This window comes from Clarias gariepinus, chromosome 1 (genome assembly GCF_024256425.1).
Source record: "Clarias gariepinus isolate MV-2021 ecotype Netherlands chromosome 1, CGAR_prim_01v2, whole genome shotgun sequence".
In the NCBI taxonomy this organism is placed as follows: domain Eukaryota; kingdom Metazoa; phylum Chordata; class Actinopteri; order Siluriformes; family Clariidae; genus Clarias; species Clarias gariepinus.
The window spans coordinates 47,031,072-47,051,954 of record NC_071100.1 but is presented as its reverse complement, the minus strand read 5'-3'; the positions used below and the strand labels follow the sequence as shown (position 1 = coordinate 47,051,954).

General features: G+C 36.8%; 1 protein-coding gene across 1 annotated transcript in view; it reads right to left on the bottom strand.

Moving 5' to 3' along the window:
- brinp3b (bone morphogenetic protein/retinoic acid inducible neural-specific 3b) overlaps positions 1–20,883 on the bottom strand; it is a 40,990-nt gene that overhangs the window by 14,457 nt on the left and 5,650 nt on the right. Inside the window, exons 2-3 of the mRNA XM_053499344.1 lie at positions 19,345–19,523; positions 10,125–10,309 (exon numbers count right to left, since the gene is read on the bottom strand). Coding sequence (XP_053355319.1) covers positions 10,125–10,309; positions 19,345–19,523 — 364 coding nt within the window. The remainder of the gene's footprint in view (positions 1–10,124; positions 10,310–19,344; positions 19,524–20,883) is intronic.

The following is a 20,883-nucleotide window of genomic DNA, read 5'->3' as shown; positions in this document are numbered from 1 at the left end:
ATCCCATGCGGATAATACACTAGTGGCTTGTCTAAAGCCTGGCCAATACAAAATAGAAAAAAGGGACAAAAATCAGGGTTTTTAGACCTTGTAATGTTTGCACACTGTTTCCTTCTTTGCAGAACTCCCCAAGTTGAGTCAAATTTGATGGTGACCACTTGTGAACTGCGGCCTTCAAGTCATTCCACAATGAGGTTTAAAAATGGACTCTGATTGGGCCATGCAAGGACATTCACCCTTCTTCTCCTCCAAGCACCGTGTAGTCAGTTTTGCTGTGTTCTTTGGGTCATTGTCATGTTGGAAGGTAAACCTTCCTGGATTGACAACTTTCTGGCAGCAGATTTGCCCAAACCATTTTCCTTCTGTCCTGACAAGCGCTCTAGTCCCTGCTGCAGAGACACACCCCATAACAGGACATTAAAACCTCATTGCATTAATGTAGGAAATGTGTTATTTCCATGGTGGGCTGTATTATATTTCTGTCGGACATATCATTTGGTGTTGTGGCCAAATAATTAAGTTTTAGTTCAATTACATTTTTGTAATCACATTTTGTTGTCACATGCACGCAAAATCTTTGTCATCACTTCCTGCAACTGCTTCAGAGTTGTTGTAGGCCTCTGGGTAGCCTCCAAGCTCTTTCATCCAATTTGGAGCGACGTCCTGATCCAGAGAGGGTCCGTGTCATGCCAAATACCTTCTACTTCTTAATAAATTACTTTACTGTGATTCTAGGCAGTGATAAAGCTTTTGATATATATATATTTGTCTCTTCTATCTACTATCTCCTGAGTGGTGTCTTAGCATCACTTTACTGTGGAGATTTCTTGACAGTGGCTTGCCTCCCATAGTTGATTGTTTGCTATCGTTGCACTAACAGGGACAGGAATGCTCCGGTCTTCCATGCTGATTTAATCAAAATAACCACGGCTGATCACAGTTGACAGTCAAATAGCTTTGTGTGCCATTGACAAGGTGATTCGGTCCAGTGATTGAGTTTACAAGTCATTTTTAGGAGGGGATGATCCTTTTCCAAATGAGTAATTCTTTTTTTTTATTCTGACAGCGTTATATCTTTGAGGAAATACAGTTGGATGAAAGAAAACTGTCTGCCTTTATTTTAGGCTGCAAAGCAACAAAATGTGATTATTTTAATGGGGTTGATTCTTTTTTCTACCCTCTATATTTACCTTGCACTTTTTAATAATACTGTATACTTTACTGTGGCAGTGATAAAGCACAGTAAAGTATAATAAAAAAAAAAACATATCCATCTCCTGATCTTCTGACTTGTGCCTGTGTATGTGTCTATATATACACAGAGTATACAGTACACACCCATATATATATATATACACACACAGTATACACAGAGCATACGTAGCAGACACATCTTCTACAATATCTTAATATTAACTGTTCAAAGCAGATTATTGCATATCTTGGATGCCTTAAGCGTTGTTTAACAGCGTAAAAAAAAACAACTAAAAATCTGGAAAAAGCATGAAATTATGAGGTCTGTCCAAACTTGTCAAAATTGGGATTTGGGAAAAAAAAACATTAAATTGATTTTATGTTATTGCCTGTTATTAAAGAAACTGCTTGGAGAATTATAATTATATCATAAAATGCAGATTAAAGGGCCCCACTAAATTCAGGGTTCATCTCTGATGTAGTTGAGTTTGAGGAAAAAGAATATAAATAAACAAATAAAAAAATAAAAAATCTTTGTGTTTTCTATCTAATAAAGTAATAAAGTACATACCCGTGGGCATCAGGTTTATGATTATTATACCGAACTGGACTTTTGGATTTTGAACTTTGATATTTTGAAACGAGGTTGCTGGTGGGAAAAACAAGTCTGCTACTGTTTTTTTTTGTTTTTTGTTTTTTTTGGGTATGAGGAGACAAACAAAGGACAAGTACAGACAACACATATAAGATATACAAAGCCTTTTATGCTGAAAGATATTATAAAGATCTTCAGGCAGCACGGTGGCTTAAGTGGTTAGCACTGTCGCCTTGCACCTGCAGGGTTCGGGTTCGATTCCCGCCTCTGTGTGCATGGAGTTTGCATGTTCTCCTTGTGCTTGATGGGTTTCTCCAGGTTCCTCCCACAGTTCAAAGACATGATGATTAGGATAATTGGCTTTCCTCAAATTGCATGTAGTGTTTGAATGAGTGTGTGAGTGTATGCCCAGTGGTGGATTGGCACCATGTCCAGAATGTACCCCGCCTCTTGCCCTAAGTGTCCTGGGATAGGCTCCAGGCCCCAAGCAACCCTGTATACAGTATAAAGTGGTATAGACAATGAGTAAGTGAGTGATATTATAAAAGGTCCGTATGGCTCTCTTCTGCAATGCTCAGAAAGGTTTGGATTGTTTCAGATCGTTGTGCGGTCTTTGAAATGATTGGGATGGAAATTTTTGCTGAGACCTGGCAACCATTACACTAATCCTACTAGCAGTATTTCATAAGATTAACTTAAATTTTTGGGTTTGTTCCATTTGTTCCATTTGTATTTTGGATGTGTAAATATTCTCTGCCCACCAGCTCCTTTTAAACATGCCTCGTTTATATTCTCTCAACAGTTTTTTGGATGCTCTCAGCTCAAATATATTCAGCTCTTCTTTTATTCCCCCTGACATCGCTGGCATCGTTTTTCACAACTTAGCCAGTGAGAGGCTTTTTAAGCCTTTTTTTTTAAGACTGTTCATACTTTGGTAGATAAATTGTTGAAAAAGATCCTTTTGCTGCTTAACTAATTAAAGGAATGTGTGTGTGTGTGTGTGTGTACAGTATGTGTGTAAGGTCCAGACATTTGCCATCATATTCTTGAATAATCCAGGTTAATGCTAAATGTTTTTTTTTTTATCCAGCAAGTAAAATATTATGTCTCAAATTCTAAGTTAAGTGAAAGCACATCTAAGAATTGACCTGTTTTACAATTTCATACCACTACCTTGCACATCATGCATACACACATCATTAAAAACAGCTTGTGTCAAATAGGACAAGTCAAGCATTTGACAAATTCACTGAGAATAAATGAACCAGAAAATAATACAAGTCAAATCTTCAGAATATGAAGTGACAATGTTTGGAACGTTGGAACATGAAACATGAGCGAGTTGACTGCGAGGTGTGAATGTGGAACGAAACATTGATCAAACATGCTGGAATTAAGTGGAAATTAATGAACCACATTAGTCATTAGTCTGTGGAACAAATCGTTGCTGTGTCTGAAGAGATAGTGAGGAATTTAATATGAAGAGAGAAAAAATTATGAATAGGTTTTAGTACTTGAAGAGACTTTTTAACCCCATCTTAGTCACCATGTCATAGTTTCTTACATTAGCCTCATGTAAGTTGTAGTGATAATGAACAGACGACCCAAAATGGATGTATTTCATGAAAAACAGTGTTGCTGAAGGATAAAACAGAAATAACATGACAAAACATCTCTAGCCTGAACCTCAGCACAAGGAAAACATTAATAAACGAGAAAGATATGACCGTAGACATTGGCACACATTAGCCCGTACAGTAAGTACTTACCATACGAACGAGTTCCGTTACAAGGGCTCGTTCATAAGTCCAATTTGTTTGTAAGTCCAACAAACATTCTCCATACTAACACAATTGGCTATACTGTACACAGTATATTATAATACAGTGTTCTTAGGATTGTGCCAATGGTTGAAAGGTTCAAGTTAAGGGAACGTGCAATGTCTGCCATCTTTTCACCTCGTTCTATTCTCTCAATTATTTTCCATCGTTATTTCTTGGCACTTTTTAGCTGCACCAGCTGCATCACTGTTGCTTTCACACTTGCTTCCGGACATCCTGGGCTTGTACTGCACATGCAGAGGATGCACGCTGCACGCACATGACAATGTACAGTATGCTGGATATGTGATCTAGAATGTACATGCACAAAATTGGTGCATCGCCAATACGGGGAAAACAAAGCTGTACAAAAGTGCGTTTCCTCTAACACAATTCAAGCAAAGCTACTAATACCCCTAGCTAATGTACTTAGTTTTAAATCAGCTAGCTAATATTATACCAATTTAGTCTAAAGAAGCCTATGTGGGAAATATAGGTAGCTAAATAAAATGTTATAGGATACTCAGGTTCTTAATTAATTCATAAATTGATTAATTTATAAATTACTTACAGTAATAATCCTATAATTTACAGATCAAAGCTACATCCACTGAGCAACTCCTATTCCTTAAACTTAAAAATTTTATTTTAAGCACAATCAATCTAAAAAGTTGAAAGAGCATTGGTGCACTGGACCCTTACAAAAGGCCCGGGTGGAATCCAGGATCACCTCCTCCCACACGAAAAACCCTGCCTGTGCTCATGCATTGTTCGCAATCTGTGCCTCGCAACACACTGGCAACTTTTTAAAGGGTTACTGCCAAGAACTGCTGCCAAGAACATGGGTTTCTGGCAAAAACTATGAACCTCATAACAGAATAATGAGGGCAAAATAAATTTTTAATGATGACACCGTGAAACTTGTCAGCTAGTCAGCTATCTTGGTGTTTGCTAGCTAGCTAACTTGGCAGGTCAGCATTTCAGGGACATTAGCTTAAAAAAATAATGCTGATCGCTACATTTTTATTTCAAAAACACTTATTACAGGCTTAGGAGAAAAAACAGCTCCATTAGATGGTGAATTTTTATATAATAAAAGTTACATGATGAAATTATAGACTGAATTGTCTAATAATAATAAAAAAGTAATAGATTCTAAGTTTAGGAGTGTTTAAGGTTTATATATGGCACTAATTGTCCCTACTGGGCGATTGCTTATGCATTTTTATATCCATTACCTTCTTGTTGCAGATTCTTTGTTTTCCCTTGTGGTGATAAATAAAAAAGTGTTTTTACATCTATACAAGAATCTCATGAAATTATACTACTGGAAAACATAACATGATTCCTGTGGAGTGAGAATCAATGAAAACTACTAAGTAATATGAAGTATTTCAAAAGTGATTGCTTGAGAGGAAATCGCTTTATCTTTTTCCATTAACAGCCAGGATGGGAGTGATTCAAAATTTCAGGCCAAAATGTATTTCATGTAAAAAAAATATATATATATATAAATTTCTTGTTACCCTGTTTTATCTAGCCTGCTACTCTATTTCTGCATGACAGCTGATGTTTTTAGTGCCAATCTGCAACTCTCATTGCTTGGCATGGCAATTCTCTAGATGAGAATTCTATAAATATTAAAATTGGCTAAAAAAAAGTTACAAGTATCTCAGGAAAGCACAATATGTTGAATCGTCTTAAAATATACACAAAATTACAAAATCTTATCGTTTTAAAATCCTCAATTCTTAAAATCAAGTTTTAATTAATTCCTCTTCTTCTTCTTCTTATTTTTTTTTTAATACTTAAATTTTACAATCGGAAAATCATTTTATTTTTAAATCTCTAATAAAACCTTAAATCCTAAGAATCCTTCAATTGTAAAATTTCAAAATCCTAAAACCTTAATCATTTATCAATTTCAATCGTAAAATCACAAAAACTTCAATTAAAAAAAATTTAAATAATCATAATCATAATCTCGAAATAAAAAAACCTTTGCATCTCAATATATTAAAATATATAAGGATTTAAATCTAAAAATTTAAAAAGCTAAAATCTTAACATCTCATCATCAAGTCTTAAAACCTAAAAGCTTGAGATCTCAAAATTAAAAACTTTAAAACCCTAATCATAAAATCAAACTTATGAACTTAAAATCCTATAATTTTAAAACCACAAAATGTTAAAATCCTAAAATCTTCAATAAATAAAAAAAAATAACAATGCAAATAAAATCTCATCTCATCTCATCTTTTCAAACCATAAGATTTTAAGCTTTTAAACTTAAGTCTTTCAAGCAAAAAAAATCTTTAATTCCTATTATCTCAAAATGCTAAAATCCCAGAATCCTAACAAGTTTTAAAATATCCTAAAAATTTCACGAAAACCCAAAATTTCTTGACCATATAATACACAAATTTATAAAATCCTAAAATCTTAAAATCTAAAACACTCAAAATATCAAAGTATCAAGTATAGTATTTATCACTAGGTGCTTTAGACTCTCAAGTAAAACAATCTCAACATCTGTAACACTGCTTTGGTAATAATATGATTGGACATTTTATTTATAATTTTAATGTAGCATTTCACTTTATTTGGGACCACTTCCAAAAATCAAGGTAAGTCACAGTTTGTAGTCAGTTGTAATGACATAATATACATTTAAAATATACTATATAAAGCAATATGCTTTAAAGTTAATGATATTAACTTAAATAAACTTCACATTTAATGTAAACAAAAACAAATCAGGTATTCTCTAGAGGTTTCTTAAAAGAAAGGACATTTCAACTCCTTTTGAAAGCATCAAGATGAAGCGTTGAGAACGGGTGCTGCTGGCAAGCCATGCAATCAGATGAATGTGAGTGATCTTTTTTAACCACAGTGTCAGAATTGCGAGAGATTTTGCTTCGATTGGAGAGCAAATATGAGATGCAGTCGGTCACGTCGCCCTCTGAGAAGCGGTACAAAACGACCGGAGATTGTTTCTCAGACTGCGTTACGCACCACAGACGAGTTCTGAATGCCCTCGCCAGAGATTTGTTCTTTCTTTTAAAAAAGTACAAATTCCTGCGTACTCTCGGGTGGGTATCTGGGCTGCTGATTAGTTTACTTACATATTTACAAGGTTTCACACATTCACCCCAGCTCTGAGTTTTAGATTAACTTATTCCGAGGCATCGGAGTCGAAGCAGACTTTCACTGAACGAAAGCTTTCAAACTTCCAAGTTTTCCCAAGTGGATTATTTTCCTATAATAGCACAATGTGTTTTAATAAATGATGAATAGGGGGCCCAGGTGTAAACATCTGTTCACCTCAGCTATCTGATTGTGTTAATAGCACGTCTGAGGCAGTCAGGTTGGAACTCATCCAATGCTTCAGTGTATTCTTCATGAACCAGTCTTAAGAAAGGTAAGAACTTTTTCCGCCATTAACCGGAGCTCATCACGGTAACACACGCATCGGGTGATTTCTTTTTTTTTTTGGTGATTTGTTTAATATTCTCATATTGCAATCTTGGGGATATATGCTTTCATATAATTCTTGCAACATTTCCTCCCATGACATTTCCTGTATCTCCAGGCTAAGATGAAAACGATCATATCTCAATCCATGTGACATTAAACATATGAGGCCCATTTTTCTACGCTGACAAGCGCCTCGGCTCACACTCGAGACATTTATAACAGCAGACCTGCTCGGTCTTAGTGGTACCATCTGCAGCTCTAATGAAGACCCGGCTACTGCAATCATTACGTCTTAGAGTGCAGTGAGGAATGTATTCACCTGCTAAACTCATCTGTGAGTTTAAAACTTAAAAATAGACACATTTAACATCCTCCGACTTGTTTTTTTCGGGGCTATGTAGATGCGGCTGATCTTCAGCGGAATCAGTCATCGCACGGATAGGTGAGCCAGGATCATCCATCATTATGATAGATGGCTCGGCTGAAGGTGCTGCTGCTGTTTTGTCCTCATTAACACCGAAATATTGGAAAAGTCTTTACTTGAGTCAAATGTGGTTCACTTTTAAATCACTCTAGGTCATAACACCTTAAGAAACGGCTTTTGCTATGGCGCAGTGGAAACATTTGCTTAAATAAGCATCTTGATTTAAAAGGAAAAGATGCTGGTTCAGTTTTGAAGCTCGAAAGGTTGTGTGCTTTGAGTTCCTTGATTTGATTAAGTAAGATTCTCGAACACTGAACACCTCTGCTATAGATCTACAGTACTCAAACGGAGTCAGGAGTAGCTCAGTGGTTAATGCATTGGCATACGGTTCGGATAATCCCATGTTCAAATCCCACGACTGCCAAGTTGTCCCTCAACTGCTTACATGTGTAATAAAATACAAATGTGTGTGACTCTAGATGAGGGCATCTGCCTAAATATAAATGTTAAAGGAATTCCTGGGAGGCCAGCGCTTCAAACATGAAGCAGGCAGTCCGATCATGGCTCCGGCATACTGAGAAAACTTTCCACCTTGATGGTATCCAAGCACTAGTGAAATGCTAAGATAAGTGCATTAGTGTAGTAGGGGATTTTAGGATTTTTAGGGAGTTTTAACTTTCATAACGGTGTTTTTATTTAAAAAGTATATCAAAAGTCCCAGTTTGACTCGAACGCCCCTCATGAAATAAGAGACATGGTCAAACTAATAAATAGCATTTATAAAAAATAATATTACCAATTTATGAGATTAAAAAAAAAAACACGCCATGGTTAAGGGGTGCACAAACTTTTGCACTCAACACCATTTCTTGAAATATCATCGGGAAATTCGAAGATGTTAGCTTCCGTTAAGCGTGCTGAAAGTTAAAAAACACCAAACAACCGCATAGTACTTGAAAAAGCCAATCGAAAGTCGAGCTTGTTTTTGTTGTTCTGATTGTAGAAAGAAAAAAAACTAACAAAAACAAGATTTTTTTCCCCCCACACATGAAATCGGACCTGTCTGCTGCTGAGACCAATTTCAGACAACACCACAGTGGAAGGAAGAAACAAGTCCGAGTCTGAGAATGTGCTGGGACTGTACTACTGTATATATCGCTTTATCAATTACTATCATAAATGTACACGCACAGCAGGGAAGCTTACGAATGCTCGAACTTGCAGCACGCTTGCAGCCTCATTTGAACACACACAGCTCAATTTTTCATCCCTCTCCTTTATCACAGATCCGTCATGGCAGAAAACTACCCCGAACACGACTTATTGTGACTAGCGGAAGCGCAGCAAGACAGGTCGCCTGCTGCAACCCCGGAGCGACGCTCGACACCTTCATTAATCTTATTCAGCGTGAAATGTACGCACGCATTTCATACCCAAGTTAGATCACTTTAATCAAAGTCGTTATGGGATGATGGGAAATAGAGAATGGGTATTCATAAAAAAAGAAAAAATGGAAAAGGAGGAATATTCAGCTGAATCCACGGCGGGAGAGAGAACCTCTGCCTGATGCGTTCCTACAAACACAAAAACGAACTCCCCAAGGTTATCAGGTTCATGGTTATGCATGGATTTTGTACTCGCCTCAAAATATCGCCCATTATATGCAAAAAGAAATGTGCGAACAAAGAAAACTCCTTGTGCATCTGTGTGCGATTAGCGATGTGCTGCATGCGCTACACACTCTCCCACGCTCGAGATTTATAACAGAATCAACAATAATTATGTAATAAAATTCACCCATTTAAAAAATCAATTTGTTTCAAATAAATAATTTTACGATATCATTTTATTACTGTGTATCATCATCTTCATATCAGTTATCAGCAGAATTCTCCATACTGTTGAGTGCAAAAGTTTGCACCCCTAACACCAGCTCTGAAAAATAGGATGTATATGTTGAAAGCTTTCGAAAAACACATTTCTTGTAAAAACTCGATTAATCTACTAAAAAAAATGATATTAAAAAAAACAGTCCAGATCATATTTAAGTGACAGTCAGAAAACAGAAAAGCAAAAAATTTATCTCTTATATTTTCCTTTTTTTTTTGATAATACTGTAGTATCACTTCATGACTTTTTTTAATTGCATTACTTAATTAATATTATAACATGCTCAACCTAAGTAAATAAAAGAGTATATGATTATCAATTGATTACAATATTGAGTTCAAAGTATGTTGTGGTCTAAGGGTGCACACACATTTGCACTCAACTTATAAAATAAAAGAAATAGGAATTTATTTAAATAAATATAGCAACATGTTAATCTTATTATGTAATTATTGTTTTATTTAATAAAAAGTAATTTAATATTTATCTGATTCTCCATTGATTTGACTATTACATTAATTATTTAACTGATTTATCCCTAAATGTTTGACTGATTAATTTACCTGATTATTAATCGATTTGTCTAACTGACTTTTTTTTAACAATTTAACTAATCATTAATTCATTTTAATAATCAGTTCTTCTGATCTGAACATACAGGAACATAAAGGTTAACACTCAAGTCAGCTCTGACATCGCCCCTTAGAGAAGGACCGCTCTGTACCTTGATGGCCAATGAGGCGATCTGGAGATGGTGTAGTTTCCTCAGCGTGCTGTCTCGATCGATGAAATAGGAGGCAGCGAGGTGATGGAGGGCCTCGAGTGTCAGTGTGCCGTTAGCGGCGCCGCTGTTTGAAGGGGCTTCACTCAGCTTCCTCTTATCCACGAAAATGGTCAAGGACTCCTCACCTGGATGAGAGCAAAGTGAGTGTTAGTGAATTCACCACTGAGCAACTACGCACCAACTGTCTTGGTCCTCGCCTCACCAGGTCTCTTGATTCTCCAAACATTTTGTGCATCTCTATTCAACCAATCCAATTCACTCACTCATTGTTTATACGGTTTCTCTTGTATACAGGGTTGTGTGGACCTGGAGCCTATCCCAGGAGACTTGGAGACCTGGACGGGGTGCCAATCCTCCACTGAGCACACACACACAAACGCTCATTCACCCACTACTGGCAATTTAAGACCACCAATTAACCTGATCTACATGTCTTTGGACTGTGGGAAGAAACTGGAGTACCCGGAGGAAACCTACGAAGCACGAGGAGAACATGCAAACTACATGCACACAGGCGAGAATAGAACTTGGAACCTGGAGCTGCAAGGCAACAGTGCTAACGACTAAGCCACCGTGCCAGCCCACTTCAATTTGATTACATTTTATTCACTCTCACTCACCATCTATACCGCTTTATCCTGTATGTTGGGTCGCGGGGGCCTGGAGCCTATCCCAGGTGACTTAGGATACGAGACCGGGTACACCCTGAACAGGGCGCCAATCCATCACAGGGCACACACACACACACACACTATGGGCAATTTGGGAATGCCAATTAGCCTAATCTGCAGGTCTGTGGGAGGAAACCGGAGAACCCAGAGGAAACCCACCAAGCAACGGGGAGTAAATGCAAACTCCATGCACACAGAGATGGGAATCGAGCCTGGACACTAGTGGTGCAAGGCGACAGTACTAACCACTACACCACCTTGCCGGCCCAATTTTATTTGTATTTTAACAGTCACAGCCAAAAAGGAGACTGTCACGTACTGCTAGGTGTCGGACTGTGGGCATGGTGTTGAGGCATAGACACAGATGGGGATGATGTGTAAACAAAGAGTCTTTTAATGATAAACAAAAACAAAACATGAAAATAAAAAAGAAGTTGGCTTTACTTGGGAGCATACTATAAACAAAACCGATAATCCACAGACAAGGGACTACACAAACTAATACTTATACAGTACAGACATGGGATACAAACCAGACGAGACAAGACACACTAAACAGACTAGAGGACTAAACACAGGGGACTATACATGCAAGGGCCTGAACACACAAGACAGGCTTGGCTAGGCCTACTAGCGGTTATGCACATTAGCTGCTAAGCTAGATAGTACTGTAGCTAAACTGGCTAGTAGCCAGAGACCCAAGAGACAAACAAAATAGGTACACAGCAGACTAGGTATAAAACAGACTAAGAACTCTAAAGGTTAGTGGCTAAAAGGGAGTGAGCTCCCGCATCACCTGACCGAGGTGCCTTCTGGGAAACTAAGTCTCCCAACAAAACCTACAAACCAAAAACAGTGCCCTCTAGTGGTGAACCCTCACAGCGACTTACAGAAATGAAATTCTTGAAACTTGTTGGTAATGGTTTAAATGTCACAACCCGTGCAAAATGATAACCTTTTATTCCCGCCAAACTTCTGCACCACACTCCAGTTCAGTAGGTGGCAGTATTACACATGAAAGCTTATAAAGTCAAAAGAAGAAAACAGCTAATGTGTGGAAGCTATATTTTCTGCAAGGCCTGGTGTTTATTTTTCAAGAGCCTTATTAATGTTAGACTGTTTGACATTTATAAGTTTACAAAAATTATTTGAAAGCGTGAATCGATTCTGACTTATCGATACCTGACTGGAACAAAAGATGACTCAAAAATGATTTCTCTCGATAACATATTACAATAGATTTGGTGGGATGATGCCTGCCTGTATGACTGCAGATCAATTCCAGCTCTCTGTTTCACCCAGATGAGGATGGGTTCCCTGTTGAGTCTGGTTCCTCTCAAGGTTTCCTCCTATTACCATCTCAGGGAGTTTTTCCTCGCCACTGTCGCCCTCAGCTTGCTGACCATTTCGATTCATACACACTCACAATTCATACAAACTTAAATAATTCTTTTGATTGTGTAAAGCTGCTTTGCGACAATGACAATTGTTAAAAACGCTATACAAATAAAATTTAATTAAATTGAATGATGTAATGTAACTGGTTATTGTTTTCCAGTATTTTGTTCCTTTTAAAGCAAAGCTTGTTTCTTTACGCTGGTTATTTCTACAGAGAAGTTATTAAGAAATGTCCAAATTAGTTACTGGTATGTTACCTTCAAAAAAAAAAAAAAACTCTAGTTATATATGCTGTTTACTTTTTGAATGGATACTTCTTGAATGTTCTAAGTGATCGACTCTGTTAGACGGAATGTTAATAACTGACAACGTAAGCTAAATGTCTTAAAGATATTTAAGGAAACCTAAAGTGAAATTCTAACACGTTGCCACAGAAAGAAAAAAAAAGGAAAACGTTCATAAGTTTGTCTTTTAATCCAAATAAAAAAGAAGAAGATACCATTAACCTGGGTCTCGTTTGGATAATTGAACATGACAGCGTTTATAAAAAGTGCTGAAACGCGTGACATATTTTGATGACTAAAAGCCGTTCTTTCACCCTTTGTTACGCGTTTCTTTTCATCAACACTCTTCCGGCACCGACGCCACAGTACCCCTCTCTCATTTTTATCACTCGTCTGTGAAAGGATGAGGGGGAACAGGAGGCAGTTCGACCGCCGGAGAGTTTTTGTTTGGGGAGAATACGTTTCGGAGGAAAAATGGCTCCAGTCAGGTGCTGAATTGTCTGGAGATCTAAATGGAGCCCAAATGAGGGCACGGGAGGTGCACTTAGCAGCCCAGATATCGATTGTGGGACGATCGTGGTGAGCACTGTAATTATTCTCCCAGGGAAATACAGTCTTTGGGTAGTGACTCTTTCTACAATTAGAGTACAATAAGAGCCAGAAGGCCGGCGTGACAGACTAGCTGCGGCACATGGGGAGACTGATGTCGATATCATCAGCGGGTTGGGTGATATCACCTAACCTCTGGCAAACTTTCCATTTGCACCCAGACAGACAGGGCATGAGATTCAGCTTTTCCAGCCAAGTACCTAAGATGTTTTACGTTCCTGTTAGCCAAATGGAAAAGTAGAGCTAACATGAAAAATAAACTGACTTCAAAGCCAGATACTATACTGTATAAAAAACATACAACTGAAAGTCAACATGGCTGGGACATGAGGGGTGTTCAGGTCAAACCGGGACTTTTGATTGGGTGTTTCACTTGTGCTTGGACACCATCAAGGCAGAAAGTTTTTTTTTAGTATGCTGGAGCCATGATTATCATAGCCATGACTGAATTCTTCACGTCTGAAAGGCCGGCCTCTTAGGAACTCCTTTAATGAACTAAACATGTAGAAATGTCTTGGCCCCAAGATCAGGACGATATCGGGATGTACAGTAGCAATAACTCCAGGTGCGTCTCTGCCACAAGTATCACTCTTTATTAAAACATTTCCATTTAGATGTTTTACTGCATTACTACATTGGGGGGGGGAAAGTATTCAAAAGTCAAATCTTTGCTAGTTTTTAAAAAATGGTTATGATATTGAAATATAAAAGAATCAGTAAGATGCTGATAAGCATCTGGTTTTATTCAGCTGTTTTACAGACCTTTAAACAAAATAGAAAGCGCATTCTCCTGTTTTATGCAGAGCAGGTATTGTTAGGCCAATTTATTTATTTTCTTATAGAAAAACTTTTGAACCAACTACGTCATTGGGCTACAGTGGGAGATTTGTGAAATGAACTTGTAAAAAAAACTTGCCTTTTTAAATAGATGAAAAGTTGGGCCAAGTCAACTTCAGAGAAATATAATTAATTAACTGTGTCAACTAAACAGCAATGTGAAAGTATTTTGTTTGTTCAGCAAATTTTTTTGTAAAAGTTGAGTAAACTTAAAAAAAGCTGTTACTAAACTTTTATAATGTTGAGGCAGCTTGTTTTTATTTTACAGTGTACACAATATACAAATACAATATACAGTATAAGAAATATTACATGAATACGCATGGAGAATTTTTATTTACTTATTTGAATTACAGTCTTATGCAAAAGTTTGGGCTCCCCTTGATAAATAACTGTTTTTGCTGATTTTATTTTTTTTTATTGAAAAGATGTTAACACAGTCTCTCTTAGAAATGGAAAAAAATACACAATATTCTCAGCAATCATTGATGTACAGTTACTTCTTATGCCATAAATTGAACAAAAATTTAAAATAAAAACATTATTATGGCACTGTGCAAAAGTTTGGGCACCCTACATACTGTAATCAGTACTAGTAACAGCTCCTCTGGCAGATATCACAGCTTGCAAACGCTTTTTATAGCCAGCTAAAAGTCTTTCAGTTCTTGTACTTGGGATCTTCTCCCATTCTTCCTTGCAAAAGGAAGTCTTTAGTCGTCTTGCATGCACAGCTCTTTTAAGATCTACCGACAAATTTTCAGATGTTTAAATCAGGGGACTGTGATGGCCGTTCCAAAACCTTCAGCCTGCGTCTCTTGAGGTATTCCATAGTAGATTTTAAGGTTTTGTTGTAGAAGCCATCCTCTTTTCAGCTTCAGCTTTTTTTTACAGATGGTTTGATGTTTGCTTGCAATCCAGTGCAATCCACGCCCCCCAACATCGTTTCAATTGAAACAATCACTAAAATCCGTTATTCATCAAGGGGTGCCTAAACTTTTGCATAAGACCGTATATCTTATCTTTACCAAGGAATAAATTACAAGTTGATTTTTCCCATCTTATCTGTCTAAAACCACTTTCTAATTTTCCCACAGTCTCATGTGCTTCACACGACAATATTTTTGAAAAGTGTTTTGTTTCCAAGAACCTTGCCGCTGAGTCTCCGTAACCATGACAACCATTATTCCGTAATTCCTGATGTTAAATCTAAGAGCACACATCATTTTCTGTCCCATAGTTTCTGTCCCAAAGGTTTTTATAGAAGCTTTCTCAGTTTATTCCCTATGATGATGTTATCGACACTCTGCAGTGTGATTATGACTGAGATACAGGGTGAATACCAATAGATTATTTTAAACACCGGATGACTTCTACAATAAGAGATGTGTGCCAGGCCTACTTTTCAGTCAAATCAATCGAATGCTTGTTCAGAAGAAGCTCCGCTGCTTGATGTCTGGCTAATACTTGTGTTCTAAGAGATTGTGTGCACCGGATGGCATCACATTCAGCGTTTTTGGGGCTAAATTTGTTTGTCATAATTTGGATATCTGAACAGGAAGTGGTGTGATGGTTTCACGTTCATGTGCCGCATGTTGATGCTGCAACTGATCTTTACAACTGTTAAATGACTGGCTGGTTCCGTCTCACCATAATCAAGAGACGATAATGGCTGTTTATAAGCCAGAGACGGAGCGGAGACGTGGGGACAATAGTGCATGTTATTTATTTACCCAATCAGGCAACTGGAGGAGTGAATTTACTTACCCAGACCTGAATCATGGTTGCCCTAGATTTAATGTTGAGCCCAGCCAGAACTTTGTCCAATTTTTGTTTTTTTTTTGTCAATATATAAAATGTCTGACCTGCTTCTTATCTGCAGAAGCTGTTTGTTTAGTACAAGCTTCATTCCAGTCAAATAGACGCTGAAGAAGCACATTTAAAACCAACCAGCATGCGGTTTTAACAATAACATTAATATTACCCTATTTACAGATGTCCTCATTTTTCAAATGCACTCGTGTGGACCACATGGCTCTCACGTGGATGGTGCTGATGGTGCATGGAAGCTCATGTCCAATAGTAGAACTTCCTTCATACAGTGACCTTGTTCTGATGGTACTCTACATAAACATGTGATCTCTGATGTTTTTTCCTGGTTTTAGAGCAATTCATAAATTGTGCGAAGTGATACACTCACATCATGCCTTCAAATCAGACGAAGATGCCAATGCGCTCTTTCAAGCCATGCTCCATGACAGCCAAACAGCAGAGAGATTTGCTTGCGCTGAATGCAAGCGTGTGTCTCTCCGAGCATTCGGAATCACCCTCATATATCAAAACACGCAGGTGCTGTCGGACGTTTCTAACCAAAAAGGCTAGGTTGTGTTATTAGATCTCGCACGGGATTTGAATCTGAGAGCGATCTCTGACGTTTCTCTGACAGACATTTTGAGCTTCAATTTCAATTTCAATTTCTTTGCACAGCCTAGATGTGTGTGTAGTATTTTTACGGTTGTGAAACTGACAGACGCTTTGAGTTTTAATTTAATTCCAGAAGAAAGTCAGCATGATGTCTGAGCACTAGAGATGTGAATCACCTGTCACCTCCCAATGCGATATTATCACGATCCCTCGGTGCAAATTAGATTCAACTTGAGATTCTATAAAAATCACCATTTTATAAATATCCCAGTTCAATATTACATTTCCCTCGCCTAATTTTGTTAGAATTTTAAACCTTGAGTAATGAGTAATGAGTAATTAAATGTAGCCCGTTCCTTATAACATTAGTTTTCACACTTAAAAACCAAGCGAAGCATTTAAACACACAAACTCACTTTAAAAACATTTAACTTCTAATTAAATGAAATGAAACATAAAGCTATATTTTATATTTTATTGGGCAGCACATGCAGTATCTCTTCTCTCCGACATAATTATTTATTTTTTAAACAATCAGCAATAATTCACTTTTACCACATGGGATGAACATTTGTGAATAGTTCAGAGTGCGCCACCTGTAGGATTATAAATAACGGTTTACCTCCTCAAATTCCTCCAAGTCTCAACTTGACAGTAAACGCGCTCGCAATGTTTTGAGCCTGGTTTAAGCATTTGTAATGAGTGGGTTTGAGACTAATTCTAATTAATATATATATATATGTTTTTTAAATAATAAAATTAAGTAGAGCTTTCCTTTTTGTTATAGTACGAAGCCCCTAGATGGACAAAGGAGGAGAAAAAATGACAGAAAAAAGTCATGCCAAAAACTTCGGGTTATAATGCAAAACATGACTTGTTTTTTTTTCTTCTGCTGTTTTTTCCCTCTTCCTTTGTCCTCTTAGAGACTCTGTGGAAGTTTTTTTCAGTTCAAAAAAATACCGCTGATTATCTACGCGGGAATGAATGGCGCATTGTCCAAGTGCAAGTTGATCTTGGAGCTAAACTATTTGCTTTGGGTGAAAGCGCCATCTAGCGATAATTGAGTGTCAACTACAGCTTATCATTCAAAACAATATGCGGTCAAATGACCGCTGAACCGCGTTAAAAGTAGGTGACACTGGCGCGGAGCTTCCAGTGTTAACATGCATGGTTTCTGACAATGTGACGCCATAAGAATGCGCTCAGAACGGAATCGTTTATATCTGAGGCTGATTAGCCGGTCACAGCCAATCAAACTAAAATTTTAAACAGACAATTTTGGTCACTGGCTGATCGACCGGTTAATCTGTAGTATGTTTTTAAAAAATAGTTGTAAAAAAAACATGAATCACCACGAAAAAGAATCATGATTGCATGATTGCATGTTCAAGTCACAGGTTGTTGCATCCAGCTATCGCTTATCAATGTCAGCTTTGGTAGGAGTTTGGTTGTTGAATGTTGCTCTTGTACTTTATGGCAAAGGTATACTACACAAATATATTTAAAATTCTATGCAATGTAAGGTACATCAATATCCAAAGGATGACTAGCGCTGGTTCGTGATTACACTTATTATTTTCGCACCTTGACATGCTGAAGAAGTCGTGTAAAAAAGTCATTAAATTAAACAAATTCCCCTTTTTTTGTTGAATCTGTACTTATAGTTAAGATATGCAAAATAGGTTTCATTAAAAGCAGAGCTGTGAATCAGAGGTGGACTGTCTATGAGATTCAGTTAAAATTTTGGGGATTACGATTTGCAATTCAATTTAATTTAATCACTTTAATTTATCACTAATGTTCTTGGATTATTCTGAATCGTCTCAAGCAGCAATATTTCTCACAGGTTTGAAAGATACTAAAGTTATTTAATAAAAAATTCAATCCTATTTAACTTGTGTGACTTAAAAGTCATGTCATGACCAAGCCATAATCCTTTTTATTATTGTTATAATTATAATTCTTATTCTTGCCAATATTCCGCTCCACACCCCAGACCAGTAGGTGGCAGTGTGGCACTAACCAGCAAGGAAATTAAAAGAAGAAGAAGTGATTTTCTTGTTCGATCTGTGAGTATTTTCAGCTTAAGCTGTGGTCACTCTTTAAGGAATTGTCTGCTTTTAGACCATTTAACATTTTAAGGTTTAACTAAATAATAAGTCTGAATCGATACTTAATCGAAAATTGATACATCAGTTTAACAAATTGAATCCCCAAAAGATCATTTAAACTGCATAATCAATTTAATAATATATCAACAACCCATTTGTAAAAAAACAAAAATAAACTAAACTTATTAAAATTCTAGCAGCTTTCAGATCATAGCTCATGTGAAAAGTTTTTATAAATTAGTGTTAAGATCTTAGTGTGTGTGTGTGTGTGTGTGTGTGTGTGTGTGTTAGACACATGAAATGCAAGAACACCTTCAAATATAATATTTCAATCAAAAAGCTATGATGTCATTTACAGTTGGTATAAGTTATTAAAATGGCATGTGTATATCCATAACTTTATATAATATAATATAATATAATATAATATAATATAATATAATATAATATAATATAATATAATATAATCCAGCATGCAACTTGAGCTTGCGATGAGAACTACTTTTTATAGCAATTCATAATACACTAGACATTGCTCTAACCTGGCGTATTTTAATACAGTATTATTCATGAACAATTATAGTTGCATAAATTTCATATTAACTATATTGCTTTATTTCTTTTTGTCATGATTTGTTATTGCACACGTTATTCAAAAATGTAAATGGCACTTAATGTAGTTCAGGAGAACGATCATGCCTGAAGCTCCACCTCAACCCCCTGTAACTTTCTATGTCTCACTCTATAACTTCTAGTAACGATGGTTCAGCCTCACCTTATCTCCTTTCTAATAATCACCTTAAACCCCAGCTATTCTCCTCCGTCTTACCTCCAAGGGTGGCCGAGACCAGGAAATGTGTGCCATACTTCTTGATGATATTATCCGTGATCATCTGCAGGCTTGGCCGTCGCCCCAGCTGCCTGATGGTGCGAACAAATTCCGGATCAAAGGGTACCACTTCCTGCCTCTCCACAGCCAAGTTGTTCACCTTCCATCGGCCAAACTCCCTGCAGGACATCATGTTTCATTTACTAAATTTACAGAACAAGTTTTGCTGGAATCAGTTACAAAGTAATGCTTAAAATCAAATCAATTTAGAATGTTTCAAAGTGCTTTATGGGATTCTCTACGGTGGTGGTACAGTAAGTGGTGGGGTCATTGAAGTCTCACTGAACTCGTGGTCATGGTCATGCAACAGGTTCAAAACAGGACAGAGCTTCAGATGGTGTCCGTAATGGCCAACAGTACACCTGGGAGATTCTCACGAAACCATTAAAACACCATGCCAATAATGATAAAAAATAAATAAATAATAATAATATATATATAAAAAAGCTTCAGAATAAAAACAAGACTGTTCTTTTCCTTCAACATTGTGTAATTTTAACATGAGAATTAATTCTTTTTCTATTTTACTGCATTTTCTGCTGAAATTCTCATTACCACAATGCGACAGCTTGTGTTTAAATGTGTGTTATGTTGTAATTTAAACAAATTAACAGTAAAAATAAAATCCATTCAATAAATTCATTCAATAAATATTTGCTGAATATTTATTTATTACAGAATAATAATAATTCGTCGCAACATCTTCTTAAGGACTGTTTAAACACACATACAGAATGGAAAAAAAAAGTTTGATTATGACTGATGGAGGACATGGGACAGTTACTTCAAGATGGCTACCAGGTAAGATCATCTCTTTATATCCTTCCAGTTAATTGTTCAATATTATATTGTCAAAATGTTAACAGGACAATTTGATTCTCATTACCGAAACAGAACATTTTGAAACTTTAGATTGACTTTTTTAAAATTATTATTATGTAAATGTACAGTATTTTATTAAGGTCTAATTATATACACTGAGAAATAATTAGTAAAGCCATCATGTCTTCTCTATATTTAGCAAAACATCCTGAGGCACCTCATCCTCAGCAACACCATTCTTATACACCGTCACATCATTCTCACACACCGCAACATTTAAGGCCAGTTGCGGTAATGAGTTAAAACTTTTGTTTTAGGAATAAAATTTTAAGCATATTGTGTATAACTTTAAAATACCTCTTAATTTATTTTATATTCATTTAAAATGTACGTATATTTATTTATGATTTAAAAGAACCTTAGCTAAAAAATTTTTTTTTAAATCATCACCTCTCTCCACCTGTCCCTATCTCCTGTATCCTCAACACCTGCAACCACTAGCTTCATATCCTCATTTATTACATCCATATACCTTCTCTTTGAGCTTCCTCTCTGCCTCCTGCCTGGCAGCTCCATGTCCAATATTCTCCTACCAATATACTCACTCTCCCTCCTCTGGACATGTCCAAAACATCTTAATCTGGCCTCCCCAACTTT